Source organism: Danio rerio, chromosome 5 (assembly GCF_052040795.2).
Source record: "Danio rerio strain M-AB ecotype USA chromosome 5, GRCz13ab, whole genome shotgun sequence".
NCBI lineage: Eukaryota > Metazoa > Chordata > Actinopteri > Cypriniformes > Danionidae > Danio > Danio rerio.
Window position 1 is genome coordinate 61,881,242 of NC_141025.1, and position 23,306 is coordinate 61,904,547.

Genomic DNA, 23,306 nt, shown 5'->3' on the forward strand with positions numbered 1-23,306 from the left:
GGCTATCGCATGCAAGGCGGAAGCAGCCTGGCCCGCAGCTATGTAAGCTCTAGCTCCGAGGGAGGTAGATAACTTACAGGCTTTGGATGGGAGACGAGGCGGACCCCGCCAAGAAGAGGCGCCGCGCGGATTTACCGCCATCGCGCACTCAACCTGAGGAATCGCCACATACCCCCTGGCTGTTTCACCGTCAAGAGTGGTTAGGGTGGAGGAACACGCAGCCCGAGCAGAAAAAAGTGCTTTACAAGACCGCGTGAGCCTACTGTGCACCTCCGGGAAGAAGGGAACGCCCCTCTAGTCGGTCCGGCCGCGGAGCTGGGGGATAAACCATCTCCAACCCACGGCCGAAGCAGCCCGGGAAAGCACGGCTAACATGTCCGTTTCAGGATCCGTAGTGACAGCGCTCACCAGCCCGAAGGGGGCGAGCGGGTCTGGATCATCATCGGACAATGAAAGCCCACCCTCCGATGCCGCGGTGGACATCTGGTCTCCGGTGTCATCGGGCGTAAGGGCTACCATCTGTTAGACGGATCGCTTACCCCGCCCGAAGCTTGGATGGAGCGCTTAGAGGAGCGGGAGGTCCGCGGGCCCGTAGGCGACGGATTATCTCTCGCTGAAACCCTCAGATCTGCCCGAGTGCCCGCTGCAGAGCAGGGGACAACTGGGGTGGTTCGTCCTTTTGCAAAGGCTAACCGCGATCTTGCGCAACAGTCATGGCATCGCAATGACGACATGAACTGCCCGCGAGCAGCGCATTAACATGCTGGACCCCCAGACATGTAACGCAGTACCCGCGCCCATCATCCGAGGACAGGAAACCACCGCATCCAGAAACGCACAGTCGGAGCGCCGTCCTGATAAGGACGTGCTGCACGACTGTGTTGCTCTTTCTGTGAAGTTTGCAACTTTATACGCACCGCTCTGGAGGACCGGACCCAAAGAACGCCAGGCAAGGGAGAAACCCAGCTCGACCGTCTGCCACTGCGTGTACACACTCTGGACCGGGAGAATGCTCTCGTTCGCTCAGAATCGCTGGTCACAGCAGGAGGAACCCTCATCGACTCGATCAGAAAGTCTCTGAAGCGAAAAGGATAGCGTCTGCTGGCGCCAGGTGAGCTTATATACTCAGTTGATTGCTTATGCCGCTCACCTGCGCAGGCTTGCGCTGCCAATTCATTCTTAATTGGCCCGTTCAATACTCTTTCAGACGAGTAGCTTCTGAACCGAACCTCCCAATGCGTGGATTTTACAATCAAATCCACTTATAGTGCTGAAGTTCCCCCCGAAGGGGAACTATAGTTTCTGACATACATGATCCTGGTGGAACACTGTTTATTCGCTAAGTTCAGGGCTTTTTTCGGGCTTTATTAGTTTGCTGATACACGCCTAGCCACCCAGATAGCAAAACACAGTTCCGGCTAGATTCTCGCCTGCCGGAGACTTATCTCTTAGAGCTCAGACTGACTAACGTTACCTCTGCTGGACCTACTCCGGATGCCTGGACTCACTACCCAATTCCAGCCCGAGTCAATCGAGCCAGATGCGGCGGCCGAGTGAGCAGGCGCTGCCGCATGCAAGCCGGAATCAGCCCGCGACGCCGCGAGTAGGTTATGCGCTGTGGCCTGGAGCTGGCGCGATTGAATATATAAAACCCTCATATTTGTTAAAGTTATTACATCCATTTGTGTTGATATGACAGCAAACTCATGCTGAGAAGTTCGGGGGGCGTAGTTGATTTTACATAAAGCGTTTGATTGGAAGCTCGACTCTGCTCATTTTCGTGGCTCCTCCTCTGGCTCCATCAGAAAATCCTTCTGCGCATGTCAAGGCTCCAATTTCAGCAGTTATTTGCGACAGTTTGTGCCCGTCAAGCAGGCGTTTTGCCCTCAAGGCGTTCAATGGGAAAAAGGGCTGTCGCGTCGTCCATATTTTTTACAGTCATTGATCTGTAGTGCCTGAGCATTAAGTTGTAACAAATTTAACAGTAAAAAAATAAAACAATGTACACTTACAGTACAATAAAATACATCATTGTCAATTAAATGAAATCAAATCAGTGGCTGCATATTTGATTATGTTTAAACCAAATTTTAAGAACAATTAAAAAAATTATTAAAAGTGGTACTCACTCTGACATACTTTTATTCAATCTTTCTGCTGCTTTAATCGAAAAAACTTATTGTCCAAAAGCAGATCTCCTAAGTTTAACTGAACAATCACCTCTAAAAGATGACCTAGTCTTTCATATATTGTCCTTGCCGACAATCACACATTGTTTGAGGGGTGGTGGTGCAAGTTCATTAAATATTTTATATATTAAACATACATCAGCATAAAATAAGAAAGTTTTAGTAATTTTGAAAATACAATTACAATGATGATAGCTCCTTGGCTTTTTAGCTAAAAATTTTGCAGTTTTTTTTATATATAACATACAATGGTTTTAATGTTGTAATGTTTGTGTGGGACCAGCTTGAAGGAAAATAAGATAGCCTAAGTGAGGGAAAATGTATTCATGAAAAGTTTAGCAGCAGCCATAGGTAACTGATGCCTAATGTTTCTATAAATCCTCAGGCTTGCTCTAGCACTTTTGGAAACCTTCTTAATGTGTTTTTCAAAATTTAAATTAGAGTCAATAATTATACCTAAATATTTAAAATAATCAACTATATTTATTATTTCTCCATTAACTAAAATGTCTGAGCAATGTTCCTCAGTAAAACTTACTTGATGAACTTCAGTAAAGTTTAAAAAAGTTCTTTAGTTTATTTTCTAGATCCACGTTAAAGTTCACTTAACACAGTAAAATCAAGTAATGTCTACAAACTTGCCAAAATAATAAAATAATAATAATACAAATAATACAAAAAAAAAATCCTTATCTTACCCAGCCCTATATATTTAATATATTTTTGGAGTGGCCTAGTCAAAGCCTAACCTGAGTCCAGTGGAGATGTTGTGCTATAAGCTTAAAAAGGTGGTTCATACCCACCAAAAAAACCCACCAATGTGCACTAAAAGAAATAACTTTTTAGTGTGGTAAAATCTAATAAATTTACTCCCATAATTTTTAACTTGTAATATTGTTATAATAATGTTATAATAATGATAGAATAGAATTAGACTAGAATTGTCTAATTAAATATTTAATATTAACACATTTATTTCATGTAATAAATTAACGAGTGAAAAGAGTTAAATATTAATACCCATTTACTCGTAATATTTCAATATTTTAATTTAAAATTTTAATAATTGATTTGTTGTAATGGATGTGTAGTTCCCAGAATGCTTTCCATGGTACTGAATGAAGAAAATAATATTTTAAAAATAAAAGCAATCTTAGGTGTTTAAATTTAAGAGAAAGACTTGTTAGAGTTTAATCATCATTAGTTTGAAGATTAAGAAGAGTTTTTAAAAAAGTGTATTTAGTTTTTCGGTTACCACCTTTCAAAAGAGTAGCACTCATGCTTTGGATCTTGGCATTTTTTCAACATCAATGTTTGGTGCTTCACTTAAAGAGCCATAGCTATGCTAATTTTGAGATCAGTAAGGATTTTTGAAATAAATATGCTCTTGGGTTCAGTTTGCTTAAACTAAAGTGAAATTACAGCCATATTGCACTGCTACTTGTGTGATATTGCTCATATATATATATATATATATATATATATATATATATATATATATATATATATATATATATATATATATATATACAAGGCTTTACATTAACACCTGTCAAACTGCCAAATGTGGGTAGATTTCAGCTCTGGCGGGTTAGACAGACACCTCCACTAGCCACTTTGGCTGATTAGTAATCATTTTTAAAGTGTAGTTTTCTTTAAAGCAGGGTTCGTCAATAAGCACATGTGCTCCTGTTTACTTGCGCGAAGCAACCGTGCCTAGAGGAAGTGCAACTGGTTCGATCAGTTCCCTTTGTAATAAACTGGACAAAGAGCGATGATCGTGCACCCACAGTCCTGCTGCTTTTAAGAGCTCAAGTTAAAAAATACACATATTCTTCTGTAAACAGCAGTGGTCATTGCTTTCATTTTAATTAGTCTTTGAACAGATTATTAACAGGCCAATATTAACCCTGTTCGCGTGATCATCCTTTCATTATCAACACGGTTTGTTTCACCTGCTTTCTTTTACTCACAGTTATTTTTGTTAATGTGGTTTAATTATCATTTTTTACAATAACATAGCTTTAATGGAAGATTACTCCCTGTTTATGTGTAGTTAACTGGTGATCTGGGACTTTTAGCCTGGACAGACTACTGTGCATATTTTAGATACATGACAATAATTCTTTTTTAAATGTAATGTTTTTTTTTTTCTTTAAAGGAAAGTATTGTTGAATTATAAAGTGCACCTATACAGCTATATTTTACTTGTTTTCACATAAAAAAAATAGTGGCTAAGAAATACTTATTTGGTGTGGTCAGAGATAAATTTGGTAAATCCTCAAATTTGAGCCCTGAAAAGTCGTGAAATAAAAACTTATTGCATTGCGACACAACCCAATTGCTCATGTACACTGAGCAAGCTAATACACGATACACACAACAACTTAAATGAACGAGAAGGCATGTAGACATAACACAAAATCTAAATCAAGTCATTTTAGCATGTCAAAGTCAAATTTATGCATATAAAATATATTTTCCCAACAGGAAAAGTGTGTCTAGCAGCAATGCTAATAGCAATGTTGGAAATCTACTAGCCACAGTGGCTGGTGATCAAAAAAGTTAGTCATGCCCTGTGTGAGTATATATATATATATATATATATATACAATTGAAGTCGGAATTATTAGCCCCCCTGAAATATTAGACCGCTTGTTTATTTTTTCCCCAATTTCTGTTTGATGGAGAGAAGATTTTTTTCAACACATTTTTAATCATAATAGTTTTAATAACTCATTTCTAATAAATGATTTATTTCCTCTTTGCCATGATGACAGTACATAATATTTTACTAGATATGTTTCAAGACACTTCTATACAGCTTAAAGTGACATTTAAAGGCTTGACTAGGATAATTAGGTTAACTAGAAAGGTTAGGGTAATTAGGCAAGTTATTGTATAACAATGTTTTTTTTCTGTAGATTATCGAGAAAAAATATAGCTTAAAGGGGCTAATAAATTTTGTCCCTAAAATTGTGTGTAAAGATTTAAAAACTGCTTTTATTCTAGCTGAAAAAAACAAATAAGACTTTCTTCAGAAGAAAAAAATATTATCAGACATACTGTGAAAATTTCCTATATACATATACACAGAGTTGCCACTTCTCAGACGTAAGGTTAAAAAAATACTTATGGTCACATTTATTTTTTCTCACCAACATATTGGTTGTAAAATAAACAATTGTATGTGTCATACACATATTCCTTTTGTTTTCAAGTTATCGCAATGAAAAATGTGACTGTCCATACAAAAATACGCATAAACAAAAATGTTATATTAACAGTGACTCCATATTTAGCAATTTTGCAATTGTGACACTCCTATAGTATCAGAAAGTGTTGAAATCAGTTAAAACTTTTTACTGGAAAAAAAGTCCTTTAATGAAATTTAAATGTAAAAACAAATAATAAAAAATATATATTTGTATAATATTTATTAAATAATATGCAATGGCTGCTAAATGCAAAAGTATTTGATTGGATTTCTCGGTACATTTTACAATAAGCAGCAGCTTTTTTCCCACTTTTCACTGAATTCATCTGTAATCATGTTACAATAAACATGAAACAATCTGTATAATGGCATCATTCTTATGTCCATGTCAGTTTTAAGCAGATTGTTTGAATAGCAAAGACAGTGGCTACACATGATTTGCATGGATTCAAAGTGTCCCTTTCATGCTATAAGGCTTAATTCATATTTTATTCAAATCTGTTAGAAATAGAATGCAATATTGAAGATATTCACAACAGATGCTACATTAAGTATCAATGAAAATATTTATCTAATTCACCTGATATTACAAATTAAGGTATTGCAGTAAATTTAGATCTATTTAGCATAATAAAGCATTTCATATAGAAAAATATCCTAGTGGAGAGAAAAAAAAAGTTCCTGACATTTCCTGAAAAAATATTCTTTTTTTAAAAAGTTTAAAAGACAGCTAACACTAAATAAAAATTATCTTATCATTCACTCTACCTCATGTTGTTCCAAACCTGTGTCGCATGCCTCTGATTAACATAAAATTAGACATTTCTTTTTTGGGCATGTCTATAATTTATGTAAGCACAAGCAGGCTATAAGTTCACACAATATTTCCATACAGCAATGTCAGTCTTCATTCACAGATCATATAAAGCTTTTCATTGGATCAGGAGTGAAAACCATTCTAACAGTATATGTAAAAACACTCCTGTCACCTAACCTAAGTTAAATGCGCTGAGGGTGTTGCGCAGAATGGTGTCCTTTACTGCTTCAAAAACAAAACGGATATTTTCAGTGTCAGTCGCACAGGTAAAATGTGCATAGATCCGCTTCTGTTTGTCGGGGTTCTGTTCCTCATACATTTTCAAGATGAACTTCATTGCAGCATCTGCATCATTTTTAGGCCCTGTGGAAGAAGCAGAAAAGATTTCCAATGATGATCAGAGTTAATCGAAAAATCTCCAGCAGTGTCAGGAATTAGTAAAAACAAATTGACCAAAGCTGCTAACCTAAAGTAGCTGCATTTTCTTTTTTGAAAACCACAAGGTAGTGCAGTAACTCATTTAATTAGTGTAGTAATTTAATTACCATTTAATAACTAACGCCTACTGTATATTACAGTCTGCTCCAAACAATATGAAATATCAATCATGCAATTCATACTAAATGTGATTAGACTATTGTACATATCCATATTGTAGGCTCCTCTTAATTTTTTTATTTTTTTGTATGTGTGTGTAAATATTGTGTTTAACAAAATACACCGAGATCAAATAACAGCAACATTTGCAGCAAGGAGAAAGGTTATAACTTGAATTTATGAAGATTACAGCAGTCAGAGGTTAATAGGAAGTGTACAGGCCCTTGTTTTGAATAATTTCAGCACATCTTTCTTCACATGACATCACTACTCCACTGTGAACTTTGTCATCAATGATTTTTTTACAGCATTTCAGTCAGGTTTAGATCAGAACTCTGAGCCGACCATTTAATTTCTTTTAGCCTCAAAGAACAGCTTCACCCATTTTGCTGTGTGACAGGATAAATTTTTTTCTGCATGAAAATTGCTGGTTGGTTGGTCAATGAATGCCGGCAAGGAACCATATGTTCATTAAAATTGCACCAGAGCACCCCCGTGAACCCTTAGAGTTTCTGCAGGTTTCAACAAGTCAAATTTAAGACTTTTTAAGGCTCTTATAAAGGAAATAGGAAGTGCTGTCGCCTCACAGCAAAAAAAGTAGCTGTTTCGAGCCTCAACTGGGTCAGTTGGCATTTCTCTGTGGAGTTTGCATGCTCTCCCCATGTTCATGTGGGTTTCCCCTGAGTGCTCCGGTTTCCCCCACAAGTCCAAAGACATGTGGTATAGGTAAATTGGGTAGGCCAGTGGTTCTCAAACTTTTTTCATCAAGTACCACCTCAGAAAAAAGATTGTCTCTCCAAGTATACCACCAAAAATGAGCAGTATTGAAATACAGTAGCGTAGTAGGCCCAGTAAAGCAGCTACAACTCTGCACAGTTAAAACAACGTGGCAGATTACCTCAGAAATATAGGCTATATTTATAAATGGCATATTATATGCATAATTTTTGAGAAATTTTTAAATGTGTGTAGCATGAACATGACATATTTCATTCCTCCGCGTACCACTTGAAGGAAGCCTGCGTACCACTAGTGGTACACGTACCACAGTTTGAGAACCACTGGGGTAGGCTAAATTGTCCATAGTTTATGTGTGTGAATGAGAGTGCATGGGTGTTTCCCAGTGATGGGTTGCAGCTGGAAGGGCATCTGCTGTATAAAGCATATGCTGGATAAGTTGGCGGTTCATTCTGCTGTGGCGACCCCTGATTAATAAAGGGACTAAAGCGAAAAGAAAATGAATGAATATATGTGAGATACAGATCTGATTAGGAAAAAATGTAACACTTTACAATAAGGTTCATTAGTTAATGCATTTACTAACATGAACTAATCATGAACAACACTTGTACAGCATTTATTAATCATAATTGAACATTTACTAATGCATTATTAACATCCAAGTCCAAGCTTGTCAACATTAGTTAATGCACCATGAGTTAACATGAACTAACAATGAACTACGGTATTTTCATTAACTAACGTTAACTAACATGAACAAATACAGTAGCAAATGTATTGTTCATTGTTTGTTCATGTTAGTTAATGCAATAATTAACATTAACTAATAAACCTTATTGTAAATTGTGACCGGAAAAAATAATAATTTGTTGTGGCTTTTGATTTCTTCCCATTGGGTGGTGTAAATAGACCATTTGCTGATTTGCCAACCACCATTAAACAAAAAAGAAGAAGAAGCTTGTGTTATATGCTGATTTCATACACACAGTGTTAGCTGTCAAGCTGCTGCTGAGCAATCAGACCGTATCATGTGAGCAAATGAATCCTGAGTTTTGCATTTACATACCATGCAATCATCCAATACAGTGAAAGTTGATGTCATGCTAAAATTGCAAAGAAGTCACGACTGATTGTTTATTGAGTTTCTCTGCATTCTACTGCCCCCTTATGCACTTGCCTTTTGTCTTTTCAGGGGACTTGAATGAGTTAGTAACATTGTAAAGATCTGGCATGACATCTCTTGTTACGGATGAAAGGGACATCCCTTTCACCTTCATCTGTATAGTGTAAGGTTTTATTTACTTTAGAATAACCCTTTACATTTGATACATAAAAAATGGTAGATGATTGATTACTATATATGTTTTTTATTATCTACAGGCATTTTCTTATCTAGGGGAGAGCGGGGTACAAAGCAATACTTTTTTGTTTTGGCCAAATAATGAAAAAAGTAATGGGGTTAGAGAAATTATTTATTTATTTTTTTTACCAACAACATAAAAGTCTCTCCTACAAATGCCCACTTGTTGTACTGTATGATTGACGAATTTATGGTTTCTGTGCAGTTTTACCAAAAATGCCAGGAGTATAAATGTTACTATTTACCCCACCTGTGGGGCAAGTTGTAACAGACAGAGGGTTAGTTGTAACACATGCTTAAAAACGCTAATTTCACAGTTAATTTAATTTACTTTAAATAATAGCTATATTTCCTCATTACTTAGCTCAATTTATTGTTTATTCTACATAGCACAGCATGTTTATTTATTTATTTATTTATTGGACAAACACATTTGGATTATTATATATTATTATACAATGCATTTATTGTAGAATTAGCAACACAAAAATATTTTCTATTAAAAACAATTTATTTAAAAAGTTTTAAACATTTCACTCAAAATTCACAAAAAAATGTGTTAGTTTAGTTAGTGTCCAACCAAGTGTGGCCTAATTGTAACACCCTGTTACAACTAACCTCGCTGTGTTGTGTTTTATTCAAAAGTGGCTAGCAGTCACTGTGTTTTTACATCTTTCAAAATAGTTCCATCTTTTAGCCTACGTAATAACAACAATATAAGATTTTGCATACATGCATTCACAGATTTTTTTTAATAAAAAAATTTTGACTATAATAAAAAATACTTTTATGCTGCAAAAATGGTTTCTTCTGTGTTTCTTGTTAGAATGTTGCCATAATTTTACAATAATTGGCAGGAAAACATCTGCCAACACTGTGGTAAAAACCTCATAAAGCATGGTTAACCCTAGAAATTACCTTAAAACTCTTTGTTACATTTTACCCCACGTTACTTTTTGCTTCACGCTCACCTAGCACATAAACTCTGAAATTGTCTTTCTAATACAGTTTGTGAGACAGACAAACTGGGAGGAAAAAATAATACATACAGTAAACAGCCCCAGATGGTGAGGGAGGGCATTGATGAATCAACCCTAAAGGCTGATTCTCAGCAATCAATTTGGCTAGCCTGCACACTCACCTAGGACCCGCTTAAACAAGCACCATTTGTCATGACACATGAGATCTTCATTCTCAAGGTCACCAATGTCTTTCTAGGCTGCAGCTCTGACTATTATCCATTTGGCCAGAGGAGAACTGGTCCCCCGACTGAGACAGGTTTCTTCAAAGGTTTTGGTTTCTGTTGTCTTCTACCTTACATGGCTGTTGGGGTCAGTGAAGCTGATTTTCAGTTCGTCCCTCAACGGTGACATTAAACTAAGTAAAGTTTATTTATTAACTAATTTCGAGAGAAGCATGTGATTATGATTGAACATGGCTGGTCCCGCATTAACAAATGCATGATTCACCCATGAAATGACTCCTAACTCACTGTAAAAAAACTCTTCCACCTTTCCCTATACAGGACGACATGACAGCCCAGTGGTTACCACTGTTGCCTCACAGCAAGAACGTCACTGGTTCAAATCCTTAACAGCCCAGCTGTCATTTCTCTGCGGAGTTTACTGTACATGTTCTTCTTGTGCTCGAGTGGATTTTTCCCGGGTTGCTCGGTTTCTTCCCAAAACATATGTCATTAAGTGAATTGATCAATTAACACTATAGTCGAACTACTAACAAGCAGTATATCTCTACATAGCAAATTATGATCTGTCATCAGCTCTAAACAGGGGGGAGGGGTGAGGGGTTCTCAAGACCTAAATGAGCTCAAACTCCCCTCTTGCCCTGCAAATGGGAGGGAGCCCCAGGCTCAAAGATCTTATGAGCACAGGGCTCTCTCCCGGGACAGCATGCCAAACTCGCTTTATTCAATTATCAGCTAAGTGGGGGCTCTTAAAATAACATTAAAGCTAATATTTTTTAACTCCACTGAATAGCATAACAGTATTTTGTTTGTTTTATCATATCTATTACACATTATTTATGTGGTTGATTTGTTGTATTTGAGTTGACATACATTATTTTGTCAGAATCCAGTGTTATGGGCACTCCCATGTCATAATTTACTCCTTCTCATATTTTCATCCTTTCATATTTGAAATACAAATTACGATTTGAAAAATGCTTAAGTTTTGGGCCTTCATTGAAAGTCATTACAAACTTTCATTCATCAAAAGACCCATTCAAAAACTAAATATTAAAACATTTTAAAAACAATTTTTTTAAATTTTAAAACAAACTGCATATGACATCTGGTAAATCATGTCATCTTGTATAATTATTTAAAAGTAATTGGACTATTTAAAAGGAAAAACAAGGACTTGGAAAATTTGCCAAAAGTGAGGAATAAGATTGTCAGCCATTCACCAACCTGTGAACTGTGGATAATACTTCGCAAGGTCTGACTTTAAGATCTTATCCTTCAGGATATCTGTCTTATTAAGGAACAAAATGACAGAGGAATCCTGAAACCAGGGATAGGAGATGATTGTCTTAAAAAGTGCCTTGCTTTCTTCCATTCGATTCTGTGGAGGAATAACATCGTATAAACAAAAAGAATCAAATCCAAAGTTTTTCTTAATATCTCATAAGAAATAGACTAACCTCATTCGCACTCTCAAATAAGAACTGATCATATTCGCTCAGAGCCACCAAGAAGATTACAGATGTGACGTTTTCAAAACAATGGATCCACTTCCGTCTTTCTGACTTTTGGCCTCCGACATCAACCATTCTGAAGATTCAGCAATAAATTTTCAATTTACAAACTGTTCCATTGTTATTTAGCCATCGTCACTACACCAGTTAGTAGTTACCTGAATAGAACACTCTGAAGGTCAAAGACGTATTCAATGATGCCTGTGGTTGGAACTCGGACTCGTAGAATATCCTGCAAAGTCGGCATGTAAAACCCTGCAGCTATTCTGTCCATGTCATCAAGGTAACTGAAAAACATGCAGAAAAGACTTATTTAAAAACACATATACTCAGAAAACACAGAAATATGAACATTTCAACTTCCCTGGATAAAGGATCCAATGATATTTAATTAATGAATGCTTGATTGTGTGCTAAAATGTCCTGCTGGCTTCAATTTATAGTACACATTTTACAAGTTTGTGCATACCCTGAGAGCAGTATGTACATTCATTCATTTATTTTCTTGTCAGCTTAGTCCCTTTATTAATCCAGGGTTGCCACAGCGGATTGAACCGCCAACTTATCCAGCACGTTTTTACGCAGCGGATGCCCTTCCAGCCGCAACCCATTCCTGGGAAACATTTACACACACTCATTCACACTCAGGGCCCTATCATACACCCGGCCCAGTGTGGCGCAAGACGCGGTGCAATAGTCTTTTGGTAGTTTCAGCTTGGCGCAAGAGTTTTAAGGCGTTGCGCTACGCTGTTTAAATAGCAAATGCATTAGCGCTCATTTGTGCACCCATAGGCGTTCTGGTCTAAAAAGGAAGGCGTTCTGAGGCGGACCGCTGGCACGTCGCTATTTTGAGAAACTATAATAGATTTTTCATTAGACCAAAACTAACCCGGTCTAAACTCCGGCGCAGAGTTGAGCCTCGCTTACGTACTGCTTAATATGCACAAGAGAGCAATAGGCAAATATCTTTACATATGAAAAAAATTAAATATTAAGGATATATATAGGATATAATAAGAATAGATATAGGATATAAATATAAAGGTTTAAAATATTACAAAATATATTATTTTCTAGCGTACATAAATATGAAAAATCACTGCTTTTATGTCTTCTTCATCTCGGGAGGCTTTTTCAGTTCATTCATAACAATTTGCTTTTGTATAATGTTATTATTATTAGCAGTATTATTTATTATATCCATATTTATATTTGTTTTATTAAAAACAAGCTTAGATTTGCCCACCTGTCAGGTTTTAGACCATATTATTTTGGCCATAAGTATTTTGACTACACTTGGTCATTATTGTTCATTTATTGGTTTACTAGAAATTAGAACTGAATTTAGAAATAGTTTTGAAACAAATGTTTGTGCTTAACAAACTAAATTAATTATTTATAGGCTAATTGATGTCTGTGCGTAAAGGTTTCCCTATCCAAGAGCGAATGTGAAAGTAGTTCCATTATCTCTCATTCTCACGCAGTAGATGCTCTGTTTACCAGTGATCTGTTAAAAAACTGTCAACTGTTAACTGTTTGCTTGTGAAATGCTCATTTTTTCCACTTAGACTTACTTTGCGTCCTGTAAATAGCGAATGCGCTCTTGGCGCAACAGAGCTGGGTCTTAAAGGGAATGGGAGATGAGACTCTAATTGGTTTATTCTCAAAACACACCTATAACTCATTAAGAAAATAAATTCAACCCTTTTAGCTCATGCGCCTTGGCGCAAAGCGCATTTTCCCGTCCTTAAATTAGCAAAAATGCGTTCTGACACACCCTGAAAGCGTTTGCGCCCTGCGTTTTGCGCTCTGCGCATGGACCGTCAAAATAGAGCCCTCATACACTACGGACAATTTAGCCTGCCCAATTTACCTGTACCACATGTCTTTGGACTGTGGTGGAAACCTGAGCACCCGGAGGAAACCCACGCGAACGCAGAGAAAACATGCAAACTCCACACTGAAACGCCAACTGACCCGGCCGAGGCTCGAACCAGTGACCTTCTTGCTATGAGGTGACAGCACTACCTACTGTGCCACTGCGTTATGTATGCAGTATGTACAAAGATATACTATTAGAAAAAATAACTTATTTCTTCTGTCAGTATTCTGAAGTATGCATTAAATTTTTTATCCCATTGGGACACAGGGGAGGTTTTCTAAATGCAAGTGAAGTGGCTTAACTGGCACCTGTTGATCTTTGGCACCGGTTGATAATAGTAGTATAGCAGATGAAGAACATATTAATTTATTCATACTTCTCATGTTCAAAATAAAAAGACATTTTACTTTTTAGCAGGCAAGCAGTTAAAATTAAAATGTTCTATTATGACATGCACCATTTGTGGCTTTGTTTCATATTAAATGGCTTGCCCTTTTGCCTAAATACTTTCAAGGGGGTTAAACTTCAGAGTGAAAGTTGTAGGCAAATATAAACAAGTGTCCAGAATAGATCTGGGTCCGGTCTCCTGACTTTTATGAATCTCAGCTCTAAAAAGGTTTGAATAAGATCATTCTGTGACATCTTGTCTACCAAGATGCCCTTCTTGCTCCATCCTGTCATGGTCTTCAAAGATCCCTCACATCTTTGGAACCCACACACACAGTATTGAAATGGACTCCTGAAAACTCCTAGAAAATTTGCTTCAAAATGCATGTAATGTGTGTATAATCTACATATTCTCCTCCTTAATTTCAAACACTTTAATATGCTATTTTCAAGGCATTAGATAGAGTAAGAATGCATGAATAACGTTTTATGTATTTTTTTAAAACTGTCATGTTTACTATCTGCTTTGTACATAATTCTACAGTGCATGATCTAGGACATATGATGATAACTTGTATGCAGGGCCAGCGCGGCCATAGAGGCGACCTAGAAGGCCGCCTGGGGCAGCAGAATAGAGAGGGCGCCGTCCGCGTCACCTACCTCACCACCCTTGTCCTCAGTTATACCTGCGCCTAGGGCGGCAGAATAGAGAGGGCGGTGTTCGCAAGACCATCCTCACCACCCGCGTCCTCAGTTACATCCGGTGAGGGGTCTGGATGCAGACCTGGTATAGTTCAATCTGAGCTGCATCCAATGGTTTTTAATGGGCTCACCTAACCCCACCACTAACCCTACCCCTCACAGTGATGTCAGGGGTTCATTCGAGTGCATTGTGTCTGACATTGCATCGCTAAGTGATGCAATCTCAGCTTGCATCGTAAAGGCTGCATCCAGATACTATTGTATATCTGCGCCTAGGGCGGCAGAATGGAGAAGGCGGCGTCCACAACAGTTCCCTCACCAACCGCGTCCTTAGTTATATCCACGTCTAGGGCGGCAGATTAGAGGGCAGCGTCCGCGACACCACTCTCACCACGCGCATCCTCAGTTATATCCTCAGTTATATCCCGGGTCACGACACCAATGTAACCCCATAAGTCCTACACCACCCAACCCGTTTTAAGCTGGGATCAAACCAGCGACTTTCCGCATGGGAGTCAGTTGCTCTAACAAGGAAGCTAAAGACTAGCCTAGGAGGCCTAGACTAGGAGGCGTCTAGCTTCTAGCGTCTGTTAGAGGAGTGAGGTTTACCTGCACAGCACTTCACTAGCTGGCCTCTGCTACTCCAAGACCAGTGAGGAAAAACAAAGGAATGCTCCAGCGCAAACTTTCCTCTCAAAGCCATTGGTCAGTCAGTAGAGAATGGGTGTGATTTGACTAATAATTAAATCTATCTACACAGCCAAAAATCAGGGCAGAACATCTCCAGAGAAGACTTATTTTCACTTTTCCTGTTTCTTTTCACGTATCGCCCAACTCAGACACAAGCACACAAAAATACTTACCAAGAATCTCCATTTTTTTCATGCATCACATGAAGAGAGAGACCCAATGCAGGTACTGGTCATGTGTTTCTAAGCTGTGCCCCTTTTCATTAAAAAGGTGTTATACTTGGTGGTTCTTTTTTGTCGTCAGGGTAACTGAGAGAATATTGCCATTTATTACCTAAATTTTATATTTCCTTGCTTTGCTGTGTTTTATGGATTGACGTTTTGTCCGCTATATGTGTTAATCATTAAATCATTTAAATTGTGTTGGATGTGCCTTTGTTTTTTCACAGAAATGGTTGCTTTAATGGTATTTTAACATCTTTTTACTACCATCTTTATTAAAGTGTAATAAAACATATAAAATGATTCCCTTACTGTACAAGTAAAGGGTCTACGCAGGTGTGCGAACTAATGACTGAGAATCGGGGGGAGGGGGTTATGGTGTTCTGTTTCCTTCCTTTCGAACCTTCCAACATTTAAACATAGAATAATTTAAAAATCGTTAAAGTCATCTCTCTTATGGGTGTAATTTGCTTTCCAAGTATTTTTTACAGTTCAGTTTTAGCGATCTTCATGTTGACAACTGCGCTCCCTTTGTAGTACGCTTTGAAAACATTTATGCTATTTTGAACACAGCCATGGCTCATGACGAAAGCCATAGGTGACCTATTATTTAAAAACGGAATTTACTTTGTCTCCAAAGCTTGTGAAACAAAAATATATAGCATATGTTAATGGTTTAATCTATAGTAGGTCATTTATTAAGAAATGAATCTGTACTGTATATGACATGCCTGTTGGTTAGAAGATTTCTGCAGTGGTTTGAATGTGGCAAATTGTACAATAATTTATTGTATTATTGTATTTATTGTAAAATAAATCAAATTTAATTTAAAAAATAATAATAATAATTAATATTATTAATTACGATTTTTTTATTTCTTAATAAATAGCCTACTGTAAATTACAACAGTTAATGATTTATATGATTTATATATGAGATTAAAATAAGTGTTACCAATTAATATTGGACAACTAATGCTTCCTGATAACTGAACCAAGGCCGTGATCTTAATGCTCAACCAATGTTCCATACAAAAGATCAAAATTTCATGTTCCAGTGTTGCAGTTAAATCAAGAAGTAAAAGAATAACACAGAATCACTCACTATTTCTCTCAAACTTTTGGTTGGGTTAGTTAGGGTTAGGGTTACGGTTAGGTTTGGTAACACTTTACAATAACAGTACATGAATAATGATGTATTAATATGTAACTAAACATTACTTTATTATGAATTAATGATGAGTTAATGTATATGCTAACCATGAACTTACTTTAATTAAAACATGAGTCACAAGAGTTCATGTGTGAATGCCGGCTACCTTAATTACTTGTTAGTACATGCTGTTAATTAATGTATTAATTAACATTTATGTTTAAGCTAAATTTTATGTATAATTATTTTGTGACTTTACTTGGAGGGGCACATCATCCTTAACTGGGAGAGGGCCATAAGCTCAAGGGATCCTTAAGCCCAGGGCTCCCACTTTCGCAGGGCGTGAGAAAATTGAGCTCAGGTTGATCTCAAACTCCCCTGCTGCTAAGGTCAAGTTAAACTTCCTAAGAGTAAGACATTAGAAAAAAGATTAAGGCTTATTTTATTTACAATAAAGAGCATATTTGGACGGTGGGAGGAAACCGGGGAACCCGGGGGAAACCCAACCGTACACGGGTAAACATGCAAACTCTGCGAGGACCTGACGCCATTGGTATTCTTGCTGTGAGGCAAAAGTACTAGTTACTGGGCCACCGTGCCGCCCATTCTGGATAAAGGTGGAAGACGGAGAGGAGTTTCTTTCAGACGAAGATAGTTGTAGAAAGGAAATGAGGATATATATAGTTACTTGGGATCCTTTGATTGGAGGATCATGATTAGCTAATGTGGGCTAGCTGGGTCAATAATGAGCATGTGCTCCTCTCGAAATTAGTTTAATATTAAACTTTACTTAAACTGTTCATGTTGATGTTGACATTTTTCTATTGTTATTCAGTGTAAACGCACTACATGAACATGCATAAGTAGTTAAAAATTGGTTAATGATAATGTGCTCCTCCAAATAAAGTCATGATATAATTATACATTAACATATCATACGTACATTATGGTTAAATCAAGCATGTCTAACTCTGCAAAATCAACTTAATCTAAAAACAATATCTTAAAACAAAAGCATTTATCATATATGTGTAAAACAAAGAAACATTCACAGCACTTACTATTTGGTAGAGTCGGATAACTGATACTCTCTCCTGCGTTCATAGCATTTCTGCAGGCCTTGGTCTTTCCACACACTCTTGATGGCTTCAGCATATTTAGCCTCCATTGTTTGCACTGATTCTGCTTCCACCTCCTTAAGCATTGCAGCAAATGTCTGCAACACAATTGTTCACAATTTCAGTCTTGTTTTTATTTTATTTAGATATTTAATAATAAAACACATCATTGTGTCTGAATATATGGTGCATACTTCATTTTTGCTTTCAGCAAAGGGGATTTTCAGGTTCTCCATGGCTTTAAGCATGCTTTGAATGGAAGTAAAGACATTCTGGTACACCAGTTTGGCAAAGGACCTCTTGTCTTCCTCTGTGTAGCCCTTGCCATGTATAATTCTCATCTGCTTGATGAAAGTGCTCTTCCCACTCTCTCCTGTGCCTGTGCAGTAACATGAAAAGTTTTAGCACAGAGAAATCATGCATCACACAGTTATTGTGCTGCATATCTTCAAAGCTAAACCACGGATTTTAATTGGATAGTTTCAGCAAAACGATTTGCCCTTCAATAATGTTATCTTTAAGTCTGGCTCAGTCACCAAATATTTAAATTGTATGAAAAAGAATATCTTGGACTGAATTACTTTTTTTTATGTCCCATGAGGGAATATTTTGTCCACACCATTAGGTTGAGTGAATCATGGCTTATGACTAAAGTTTTATTTTAATTTTATTTATTTTCATTCATTCATTTTCTTTTCGGCTTAGTCTCTTTATTAATCAGGAGTCGCCTCAGTGGAATGAACCACCAACTTATCCTGAATATATTTTATGCACGACTACGGCCAATTTAGTTTATTCAATTCACCTATACCCACATATCTTTGGACTGTGGGGAAACTGTAGCATCAAAGGAAACTCACACGAACAAGGGGAGAACATGCAAACTCCACACAGAAATGTCAATTGACCCTGCCGAGACTCAAAATAGCGACCTTCTTGATGTGAGGCAATTATGCTACCCACTGTACCACGTGATGCCCCTATTTTATTTTATGGGGAAAGATATTTTTTACCACTGATTTTAAATCTTTTCTTGGTCATTTAGAAAAAATGGGATAGTTGTCCCAAAATACAAAATAAAAAAAAACGAATTTATTCATTCATATTTGTCAATATTTTCTGTTAAACACAAAACAAGATATTCTGAAGAGTTAATGGTTTCCAGATTGTTTCTTTTGTGTTTAAGTCAAGGGTGAGTAAATTATGACACTGGCCTTTAAACTGTTTTATTCCTTTAAATATATCTGTCATAATGTCAAACATCTAATGTATTATTTTTACATTTAAACTTGTACTTCGACAATAATCATTTACATTTTGCCTTCATGAGACCACTTAAATGACAGCTTAAAAAAAAATTATATAGTTTTTGTACTTTAAATATTGCATGTACTTTTTTGTCACTTGTGTTACTTTACTGGTGCTACTTTTTTAGCAATATTAAAGGTATTTATTTTTCATTCATTCATTTTATCTTCGGTTTAGTGCCTTTATTAATCCGGTGTTGCCTCAGTGGAATGAACTGCCAACTAATCCGGCATATGTTTTACGCAGCGTATGCCCTTCCATCTGCAACCCATCTCTGGGAAACATCCATACACACTCATTCACACACATACACTAAAGACAATTTAGCCTACCCAATTCACCTATACCGCATGTCTTTGGACTGTGGGAGAAACCAGAGCACCCGGAGGAAACTCACGCGAACACAGGGAGAATTTGCAAACTCCACACAGAAACGCAGACGGACCCAGCCGAGGCTCAAGCAGCGACCTTCTTGCTGTGAGGCGACAGCACTACCTACTTTATTAATAATATTTTTAATAATAATTATAAATACTATTTCTTGATTTTTTTAGCACTTGTCGTCAGGGTAACAAAATAATGATAATGCAATAAATAAGGAGATATATTTTAGTTGTTTTAATTAGGGTTGTTAAAAGCATGATTTAATGATGATTTTTAATGATGAGTCCATTTCTGCAACCATATGTTTGCTTTAAAAATGAAAAAAAAATGTAAACAAATCTTATTAACTAAGCAATGATGTCATCATAAATCTTGAGAGGAGCAGAATTCAATGGATGTAAAATATTATCATAATTAAATTTCTTACATATCTCAACACATTTTTTAATGTGACATAGGGAAAAAAAACACAATAACACCAGCGACACAAATCAATCACCAGTGAGAAACACAATGGTTTTGAGAAAGAGAAAAGAAAAATAACACTCTAAAAAAAGTAATTTGTTTTTGACCTCAAAATAAAGCACCTTCCTTCTGTTCTGTTTAAAACATAATGTTTCGTTTTGAAATGTAAAGAAATTGTAAATCTAAAAAAAAATTAAGTGTGATATCGCTGTTATTTTTAGGGACAGAAAAATGCACATTTCTGTAGAATGACCATTCTCATAAAGTTATTTTTACCAATGATAATAAACTTAACTTCCCCCCTCATAATAAAATTCTTTAGAACAATAGGGCAGCTGTTATCAATAAGGAGTGTTTATGTGGTATGGTAGTATCTTTATTTTTATGCATGATTCGTTGGATAATAATGTTTTTTTTTTCTATCATAATGATTTTACATATAAATACAGATAGTTAAAATGGCAGTAAAAGGCTTTAATGAGTTATGAATTGCCTAAAGCTTTTTTGTTTTTGTTTAGGCTGGTAAATAGACCTCTTTGATGGTTTTTGTAATAATAAACGTATTTAGAAAGAATTAGAACATATTATAAATACTAATAAATAGAGATTACCAGTGCTCATTTCTAGAAGAAGTGGTTTGTAAAAGTATTTCATAAACTGGATCATCATAATTAATAGCAAAATGAATGTGTGAAAATGTAAACTGATATTCCATACCTATACATCTCAGCAAATCAGAAACACAGTAACAAATTCAGCTTGTGAAAATACTAGTGTTCTAATCATTTTGGCCACAACTGTAACATGTAAATTAAGTCGTGGTCACGAGAAAACAACTTTTGTCATGTCGAGATTACATTGTTGAGTCGAGATCTCGACAAAGCAAGAGAGAAAAAAAATATTTTAATGCATGACCTCTTAGGACTTCCTTAGTTTCATGTTTAGCAGAAGAAGAACATTTTCTGGATTAAAGATAAATGAAAATCAAAGTCAAAACAGTGATAAGAGCATGGCCAGGTTTAGACGTGTTGGAAAAAGATTGCGATTCTGCAGTTGTCCGCTAGAGGTCTTTAAAGCTTTACCATTGTTTTATGTAGACCTATATATTTTTCTCTTTACGTGTTAATTTTCTTTTATTTAATTTTCTTTTATTTATCATGCTGGAGGAGTAATTAACTGTTGGATGTTCCCTGATTTGTGTGGGAAAATGAGATAATGCTAACAAACGGCACAAAGCTTCAAAGACATTACAATCTGCTGGTATTAGACTGATGGTATAAGGTGATTGTTAACTCAAAATTTAAACTATATTGGTATTCTTTTATAGATTGCAAAAGTAAATATTTTGATAGGTTTTATATAAGTGAGAAGTGATACAAAACAAAACACAAATCTATCAGATTATTCCAAAGCTTCCAAAAGTCACACAAACCAAGTGATTATTCTGAAAACATTCAAAATCCAGACTGATGACATGATGAAAAAAAACATGATGGAAATATGTAGACTACAAATTCTTCACATTAAAAATTATACACTTTGTGACAACGTGAGAATTATGACAACGTTTTCTTTTTTATAATTAAGTAACCTTCAATACAGAACTGCTGACATGCAAAAATAGGATGATAAAGTGTTGATTTCCTGATGTTCATTTTAGAAATGCAGACAAAGATTTCTATTATGTATTTCCTAGTTAGATTTTTTGCCTTAGGACGTTGTAATCATGTCATCAAACTACCCTGCCAGTAAGGTGCAAAATATTTGTATATGATTTGTATTCATGTGAAACTGAACAGCTATTTTTAGACACACTAACATTCAGTATGGTCCACCATGCATACAGAAAACACAATTCTCTCCATGCAGAAAACCAAATTCATTCTGTTGAGTTTAATAACACATAACCACATATGATGGCATAAAAAATAAGATTTCAGAGTTGGATTGCTGTATACTAATCTCTAACATGTTAAACAGGTCTGACAAATGGAAGTTTTGCTGAAAGTGTGGAGATTGTTATCATGTCTGAAACAAGGAAACACTGGATAGACTTGTTCACCAGTTCTTCTAATAAACTAGTCACATTACAACCAAACAGTACTAGACAAAAAAATAAAGTCCAATAGGGACATACGTTACAAAGGGAAAACCATGAAAGAACTTAATCCCAGTGAAAAGTGATTATTTTCTATATGAAACAACTGCACATTCTGGAACTGATCCTATCTGTAAATGCTGTGTTAGGCATTCATAAAATGTTCATGTTTTGCATGTTTTTCATAAGCATCTTGATATGATTGTGTGTGTTTTTTTCATTAGGAATTGAAAAACATAACGACACATGTGACGGATGCATTGACATGATTTTGCATGTGTTTGCATATGACCACAAACCGAGGAATATGTCGTCTAAACAACTAAAGTGAAAATTTTAAGCCTTAAAATTGTATTTGAACAAAAGTACATTGCCATTTTAATTGGATAGTAAATTCATGTCAAGTAATAAAATGCTAAACAGCCGAAATGAAAGATGTTTTACATTACAGATCGTTGTGAGTTTTTTTTTTTTTTAAAGTAACATTATTGGTAGTAGTAGTAGTTATTTTAAATATTACTATTGTCGTATTTATTAATAGCTTGTTCTCTCTCTCTCTCTCTCTCTCTCTCTGTCTCTCTCTCTCTGTTTTGTAACTTTTAAAAGTTTACTTAAATATGTCTATTTTGTTTTACATCTTTTTTTAAAGCTAAGTTAAACTATATGAAAATAATAAATATATCCTTGGCAACTGACTGAATTAAAATAAAAATAAAAATAAAAAGGTTTTGTTGCATTTTCTTTAAGTAAATGAGTATTCATTTCAAGCACCAAAATGTTTTTAATAGTTATAAAAATCTATAAAGTACATACCTAAAAGTAAAAGCTTCAATTCTTTGTTGGAACTCCGCTTGTCCATTTTTAGCTTCCTCTCAATTTCTTGGTGAATCCTCATTTTCTCTTTTTCTTCGCCTGATAAACAGCACTCCTCCATCCTGAACCGTCTTAACCACCTCCAGTACTTCACAGTCAATGCATACATCAGCTCACTAGGCAGTATTAAAAGAATCGTCTTGAAGAAAGTCTATGGGAACACGCCTACCTCAGGAGCTGTGATGTGCTGTCATTTACAGGTGGAGTTTCTTCCTCATTCCCTGGATGGGGTGGGTAGTGACACGTAAAGCCTTCATTTCCTTTTCCTCTGTGCTTCAGCTGTTCTCTCCTAATTCTAGCATTATTCAACTATATATCCATGTAGTCTAAAAATCTTACATAACCAGTCTGAAAAAATGGTTATCCTTATGATTTTTAATGAAGAA

General features: G+C 36.1%; 2 protein-coding genes across 4 annotated transcripts in view; one reads left to right on the plus strand and one right to left on the minus strand.

Moving 5' to 3' along the window:
• Positions 1 to 23,306, plus strand: part of LOC147844409 (uncharacterized) — a 681,160-nt gene that overhangs the window by 356,654 nt on the left and 301,200 nt on the right. The gene's annotated exons all lie outside the window — the stretch shown is intronic.
• On the minus strand, positions 5,556 to 23,021 carry gna14 (guanine nucleotide binding protein (G protein), alpha 14). Its single transcript, NM_001003753.1, is given in 7 exon segments — positions 5,556 to 6,586; positions 11,353 to 11,506; positions 11,586 to 11,715; positions 11,798 to 11,926; positions 17,736 to 17,890; positions 17,987 to 18,171; positions 22,861 to 23,021. Coding segments are annotated over 7 exon segments (1,065 nt in total). The 5' UTR covers positions 22,982 to 23,021; the 3' UTR covers positions 5,556 to 6,395.